Source organism: Montipora foliosa, chromosome 3 (genome assembly GCF_036669935.1).
Source record: "Montipora foliosa isolate CH-2021 chromosome 3, ASM3666993v2, whole genome shotgun sequence".
NCBI lineage: Eukaryota > Metazoa > Cnidaria > Anthozoa > Scleractinia > Acroporidae > Montipora > Montipora foliosa.
Window position 1 is genome coordinate 67,586,824 of NC_090871.1, and position 7,500 is coordinate 67,594,323.

Here is a 7,500-nt window from a genome sequence, read left to right on the forward strand (position 1 = left end):
ATATCACATTTCATGTTCTGTTTTCAATTATTCGCCGAAAGCGAGGTCGATAATTGTTTTAGTATAGTTGGATAAGTGATTATATGAAAAAATATGCATTTTCTTTAAAGGGAAGGTACGGTCTAGAAAAACGTTCTCTAAATTACTAAACCTTTTCCCCAGGAATCCGAAAATAATTGCCGTTTGGTCCAGTTCCCTGTTAGAATGTGACAAGCGCACTTTGAAAGTGCCTCTTTCGTGACTTGGAGAGCGCCATCTTGGATATGACGTGTATGAAGTAGAAATAGACAACCTTACCAAGTTCTTCGTTCCCTGATCACTTTCTCAATGTTGTGTGACCTTTCTGCTCCAAAAAATTCAAATTGAAGATGAACTATAGTAAACGGTCTTGTTATTCATTAGGTAGTAGGTTAAGTAAGCCATAAATGTGACAGGAACTCAAGTCACTAACTTACTTTTAGATCCTCTGAACAATCAATCTCTTCGTTGCTCGATTTTTTAAAGAATGGCAGATTGTTTCTCCTAAACCTCTCAATTCCTGTCAAAGCTCTCGGGGGCAACTGAATCGCTTGAACGTTTCAGGTCCAAAGTAGACGTAGAAACGATAGCACTAAACTGTGAGAGAAAAACTCTCAATTGCTTTGGGAAACGAACTACTTGACTTCGGCATCACCCAACAGGAGAACCAAACAGGACTTGTGCACGCGGCGAAGGCAGACCGTAGAATGCCTCACCAGGAGCCCATCTGGAGCGTGCAACTTCCATACAGCGTCTGTGAAACGGCGTTTTCACAAGTAGGTTTATTTTTAGACTAGCCCTTCCCGCGAACTCGGTCAAAAAACAAAGGCAGTTCCGGTTCGGTGACCCTATGACGTCAGCTTAATTTCTTGTAATTGGTCATCGGGCTCCTGTGGGAGTCTCATTCTCGAGAAATTCAATCTAAAAATAAATCGGTCTGTGAAAACGCCGTTACACGAACACAGTAGAGTTGTAGGCTCCGGGTTATGGGTTCCTGGCCTCACTCGCTAAACGGTCGCCAAATACAAACCACGATCACGTGGTACTCCAAGCGCCTGCCACTCACAACCAGGCCTCTGCTACGTGACGGCAAAATATCAATTTATGCTAATTAGGATTATCACAAATTACATTTTGTGGATGTCTTTTTCCTTTCAAAAACCAGAAAAATAAAAATAAAACAAAGTCACATGAAGGTAATTCTTATTAAACAAGGTTTTGTTTTTCTGCTGCTCTGAGATTAAAAAGCAGAATTGGTAATCGTGCACAGTATGCCTAACCCCAACCTTAATGCTAGCCATTTAAAATCAGTGCTTAGACTTAATAACAACCAAAGGCGTTTTTACATACTAACTCATGGAAACCGTACGCTTACCACATCCCCTTACTTCCAGTACCGATTTGTACTTGCTAACAATTGATGGACTTTTTGTTGATGTTTCCTACTTTCAATTTCAACCTAGTTTAAAATTAAATTTACCTAGGTTGTAATCATTTCAACCTGAATTTCAAATTTACCTGTAACATATACGTGCGTTTGGTAGACCAAGCCAAAACTCCAGTTTGCGTAGTGGAGCCCTTAAAGGGTCATTACAGAAGACGGGATGGTACAAGGGGTGCTTTCTGCATTGGGGACGACGTGTCAATCCATTTGCAAAACGAATCAACAACAGGCTTGCGTTTGCGCACTATGGTAACCGGGGAGTCTTCCAGCCGCAAATGCCACTCAGGGACCTGGGGCCGAGCGAGTGAATCGGGGAGCAAAACGGTGAATCAATGTACTCACTCCGTAAAACTGTGTCCTCCAAACTTCGATCCAAGTGTCGGTGAAGGCCAAGCGGGGTGGCGTTTCCAGGTGGCCTATTTGGAGTCCAGGATACTAAGGAGTGGCTCCAAGGAACGATGGATTCACGGCGAAGGAATAACTTTGCAGTGTTTGATCTAAAAACGCCTTTACTGTGCTTTCGATGGTGGCCAGCTGATCGGGAGTAAAATTGGCGGTACTTGGTTGACCCAGGGACTGCTCTCCCTCGATATCCAAGGCTAAGGGCTCGTCGCCGGCAAAGAACTCGTGCAAAGGTTCCGCTTCTGAATCGTCGCCCGGAGATTTGTGATCCGAGTCTTCTTCGTTTGTTGGTTCGACTGGAACGGTACGCGTAGCTCTCTTGGCTGACCTGTTTTTATCGGCTTGAACTCGTTTAACTGATGTGTTGGGGCAAGGAGTGGCGCCAATCCTGGCTTGGGTGGTGGTTTTCAAACGGCGCATCAACTCGGCTTTCCTTCCCGTAATTGTGAGGTTGAATGCCTGGAGGCGAAGGCGAAGAACTTCCTCTGATAGAGCGAGCGGACAGATTTTCCAAGCTTCTCCGGCGAGATTTCGTAGACTTCGATGCAGCACGTGAGCGAGCCATGGTAAAAAAAACGCAAACGAAACGTACATGATATTGCATAACTCACAATGCGGCTTTTATAGCTAGACATATCACTAAAACCAAGCCAATGAGGAATAGCGTACTAAGCGTTGCAGTAACACGCGTTTCGTAAAACGAGACATGAGTGGAAGTATTTATTAGTTTTGGCCACACAGAACGAATGTTGCAAACGTACCCGACAACAAAGAAAACATTCAGCTGAACTGAATTATTGTACTTTCAAGACAACAAAGACCAAACACTATTGTAGATTCATGTCTCGTTGCATAGCATAAGTTGCTTGTAGGACGATAGCCAACCCTGTTTGGCTCTTAACAACGTTACGCTCCATTAACTGCGATTTACAGATTATCTGAAAATCTTTGTTAACGACCAGGAGGTAAATCTGTTCTGATGGTGGAGCAAATATCAATACAATTTACCCTCTTTCGATTCAGAGAAACTTTTTCTAGGCCGTACTTTCCCATTGAAACAATTAATTTCTTCGTCTGTCACCTCGACAAAACGGCCTGCGGCCATTTTGAAAAAAAAAAGGAAACGCTTAGGTGATTATCGTGTAATAATCACCTCTAGTGCAACCAATCAGCTCAGACAATTTTTAATAATCACCTATGTAATTCTACTAATTATATATTTGATCTTAACGACCTTTCCCTTTTGAATTCCCCAAGGTTATTAATCGAGTGAAAACGGGATATCGACTTCCACCTCCAATGGTAAGTCTTGCGTAACAAAATTAACGTGACAATACTGACATCAAATGGTGAAGTTGGGCTGGAAATAAAAACGAAAATCATTGCCGATCGATCTATTATTAAGTATTCCATTGCCTTGCAGTTCAGTACTCTTTGTTTTTAATTTCAATAGTTTTGAATACTTGTTCAAATAACAATAACTGGCAGTGCTAATCACTCTTTTCTTATTGTATTGGGGACTGAATTGTGACAGGGCGCAGCTCACGATATCGGGGTGAAAGCATACGAAGGCGCCTCAGACTGCCGCTGCTCAGTCCATGTTTGATGTCGGAGCACAGCACCACAGCTAGATGTTAATTTGCTGTGAGTCTTTTTTTATGAGGGAGGAAAACTGGAGTACCCGGAGAAAAACCTCCAGTCAGGCTGAGATCGACTGAAACTCAGCCCACTTGCCAGCCGGGGCCAGAGTTGAACCCCGGCTCGCAGCGAAGCCTGATAGATAACCACTAAGCCACCCTGACACCCACTGAATTCTGATAACTATTTCTTTTTCTTTAAGAGTTGTCCAAAGGTTGTTCACGACTTGATGCTAAGCTGCTGGGACTCGGACAAGAACAAAAGGCTAAAGTTTTCTGATATCGTCACGCGCATTGATGAATTACTTGGTTCTCCAGATGCCTTCAGTAGCGATTTATTACCAGCTTCAGAGATGTAAGTCAAAATACATTGATGTTACTAAATGTCTTCTCATGCGCTGAAAGTAACATTGAGTTCTGGTAATCAATTCAACCTTAAAGCTACCGTATTACATGAAATTTTCGCGACTTGTTTATTTCGCGACACTTAAATTTCGCGACTTTGGGAAAATTTTATGTTTTGAATCACTTTAATTTCGCGTTTTTGAGTAATACACAATTTTCATTTCATTGGCAATAATACAATGGCGGTAATACTTCCCTTCCACTTAATACACCCTTCTTTCCCGCCTTCTCCCATCCTTTCAAGACATGAACCTTTCCCTCTGCGCTGGTGAAAAAGTTATACTGTGACATTTCCACCAACCAAGTTGCATGTATTGGTTTCAAAACCGATAGCTTAAGGCCGACATTCATAAACAAGTAGCTTTCGGAAGTTCCAGTAGTGGCAACAGTTATAATGGAAACATCTTCAAAGAACATGGAAGCCAAAGATCGTATTCATAACTGGCGTAATTATGCTTTTGTCTTTGTGGTAATCATGCTCACTAGCCTCGTTAGCTCGAACAAAATTCAACAGAATTATTTTTTGTTCCAAAATGAGGCTAGTGAGGTAGATTAGCACAAAGACAGAAGAGTAATAATTTCTTGGCCACCATCCAGTGGAACAGCATTACAAGGAGCCAGTTAATGGACAGTTTAAAGACTGTACAATAGAAGTGCCGCCCGGAGAGGAGATAGAAAGCAATAGCGATGAGGATGACCAAGTCATTGCCTCAGAACAGTGAAAATATGATTTTGTAAACGTTTCAGTGGTAACAAACTCGTTCTTACTTGGGTATTGACATAACGTAAGCCACTTAATTTTCGCGTATGTTATGTTCGCGACACTTACTGCCCGCGTCACTTAAATTTTGCGATTTTTACAGTTAATATCGCGAAATAGGCCACTTCGGAAAATACCATAATACTTTTTGTTTGTCCTCCCAAATTTTGCAGAAGCATTGTTTTTGTTTTCTCTTGGGACCATTGTAAGTCCCAAGACCGATTAGTTTCCTTAGTAACAACCGCGGCTGCAGCTTGGGACTGAATACCGGGCCTCTCGTGGTTCGAAGCTGTTGAAAGATGTGTTGAAACCATTTGCCCACCCCAGTAGTCAACATCTTTCAACATCGTTCAAGAAAATCGTACTCATGTCACTTGCCCGGGCCTTTATTCTAAGAAACTAAGAACCGTTCAAGTATATTACCAAAATGATGAAATCAATTTTCGAGAAAGGGAAAAAATACTGAAAGTTTATCGGCAGAAAATGACTCGGGTCCCCCTAGATACGTTCCCTTCTTCCTGCCCTTCTAAACAAACTTCTGGACTGTCTCTCTTGGTTGTTTTATAGAAGCAAGACTGAAACTCAGAAGGAATTTCTGTCCGTCGATGAATGGCTCCAATACATTAGCATGGAAAAGTACGTTGACGTCTTTGTCGCTGCAAACATCAATAGCTTGGACAAGGTCACTGGGCTCGGGGATAGAGAGCTGAGAGAAATGGGAATCCAGCTGATTGGTCACAGAAATAAGATTAGCAAAAGCATAAAAGCAATGAAGGGACACTCGGTTAATCAGGGTTTGGATGCCAACGAAGCACCAATTTAATACAGTTGTAGGAGTCTTAGGTGCTGGATCCCATAGTTGTTTTAAATATGTTTCCTTTTACCTTCGCATTTAGCCACATTTTAAGAATCTTCATGCTGAATACATGTTCAAGAGGACTCAGAAACGTCGTAAGCTTTTATCGTTAATTTTTACATGCTGACTGAGAATAATATATTAATATAAATTGATTCAAATAATAGTTTCAATTATCTACCATGTAACAGCAAGGAATATGCTTTCAAGAAAATATTTGATCCAACTGAAATGAACTATTGATGTAGATTTTGTTCTTTTTTTCGTTATTCAAGGTCAATTTTTAGTCATTAACTTCACCGTTGCTGGTAAAGGTGAAAGTCGATTTTGCCACACATATTTCGAAAACGAAACAACATGTTGCCCAGTTTAACAATATGTTACTGTTGTATAAACGAGATTTAATGAAATATGACTTATATATTTGAAACAGGGCGTCGAATTTTTTTGTTTTTCTATAACGGAGACAAATATTCTTCCATATTTCAGATTTTGGATGTCACAAAACGTTTAACAATAATTGTAATGGTCACGTGATTGTATATAATTCAATATTTGAGTGAAGGAAGAAAATTGGTTGAGAATATTTTACATGATCTTCCTTTATTTACGACACCTTTTGGTGATACAATGGGTAACTAATTTGTATCTGGGTAATTTAAGCAATTGTCTCTTATATAGACACCTGAAAATTTCATACGGGATTCGAAGCCAAGACCTCTGCGATGCCGATGCGATGCTGCACCACTGAGCTGACCTATGAGGCCACACAGTTGGGAGCAGGTCAATTTGTTGGGCTCATGCGGTTCCCGTGAAAGGACTGATGAATTAAAGAAATGTCTATTTAAAGTGCGGCTTTTAGACGAAAGATAGAAACTATCCTTGCACTTTTCGGGACAATTTAAGCAATTTTCCCTAAAAGACACCTGTAAAATTCAGGCGGCTTCAACGGTGTCTATAAGAGAAAATTGCTTCAGTTGTCCAGATGAGTTCGAGGATCCTTTCTATCGCACTTCACATATACATTTCCTAACTAATTTGCATAGACCTTATTTCATAACAACGGCTATCGTCTCATCTTTTAGTAGCCTACCAATACTCCCGTTTAGCCGACATGCTGACAGGCTTTGTCGCCTAACTCGCCAAGGGGAAAAGAAAGCTAAAACGGCCGCCATTCATAAATGAGGTCTTTGCGAGAAATCACTACCCTATTAGCTACGAGAACTGGGGCAACCAAATGCGCCAACAGTTAAAGAATGTTGTGAAAATTTGCCGTACAGTATTACAACATTTTTCTGGGGAACCTCATGCTGGTAAAAGAAATCCACAACGATAATTAGTACTCAGAAAATCATGACTTTATTCTCATCGACTAGTAGTAAACTTATTCAAGCACTCTAAAAGATAAACTCAGTAAAACAAGAGAACCCCAGGCCCTTGGGCCCCTGGGTTCAGGTTCTCATTTTCTCTTGAAGCTGGTTTCCATATGATCGTTATGATCGCTGCGATTCAAGAAGGCTGCCACTACGAACACTGAGAAAGAGTGTGATTTGGCTCTTTCTAGGAAGACGTGGGAATGCAATTTTGCAAAGAAATATCAAGGCAAGAACAAGAAAATCAACTGCTGGACAGCAATTGGAGAGAAATTTGACTTAAGTCCTGATCAGTCGGAGACGAAGTTTAAAAACACGAACAGCGACGGGAGATTTTTGATGGGTATAAGAAATCCGTGCCATCTGGCGATTTGACGAATAGTGCGAACGATGTTTTTAGACCCAGGTCCCCTCGATTTCTATTCACTCTTTAGCGATCACAGCGCAGCGATAACCGTTAATCGCAACGATCGCCGAACTATATTTTCAGCGATCAAAACAACCGTAGCTATCATAACGATCATATGGAAACCAGCCTTTAGATACTACGGACGATGGACTTTGTGCAATCACATCGTTGTCACCAGAAATGACGTCGTTCGTGC

At 41.2% G+C, this 7,500-nt stretch overlaps 1 protein-coding gene across 2 annotated transcripts in view; it reads left to right on the forward strand.

Moving 5' to 3' along the window:
- LOC137998078 (ephrin type-A receptor 4-like) overlaps positions 1–5,674 on the forward strand; it is a 44,316-nt gene extending 38,642 nt beyond the window's left edge. For both annotated transcript variants that reach the window (XM_068844488.1, XM_068844489.1), the window contains exons 17-19: positions 3,122–3,166; positions 3,705–3,856; positions 5,234–5,674. In XM_068844488.1, the coding sequence (XP_068700589.1) occupies positions 3,122–3,166; positions 3,705–3,856; positions 5,234–5,489 (453 nt within the window). In that variant the 3' untranslated portion in view covers positions 5,490–5,674. The remainder of the gene's footprint in view (positions 1–3,121; positions 3,167–3,704; positions 3,857–5,233) is intronic.
- Positions 5,675–7,500: the final 1,826 nt, after the last annotated feature.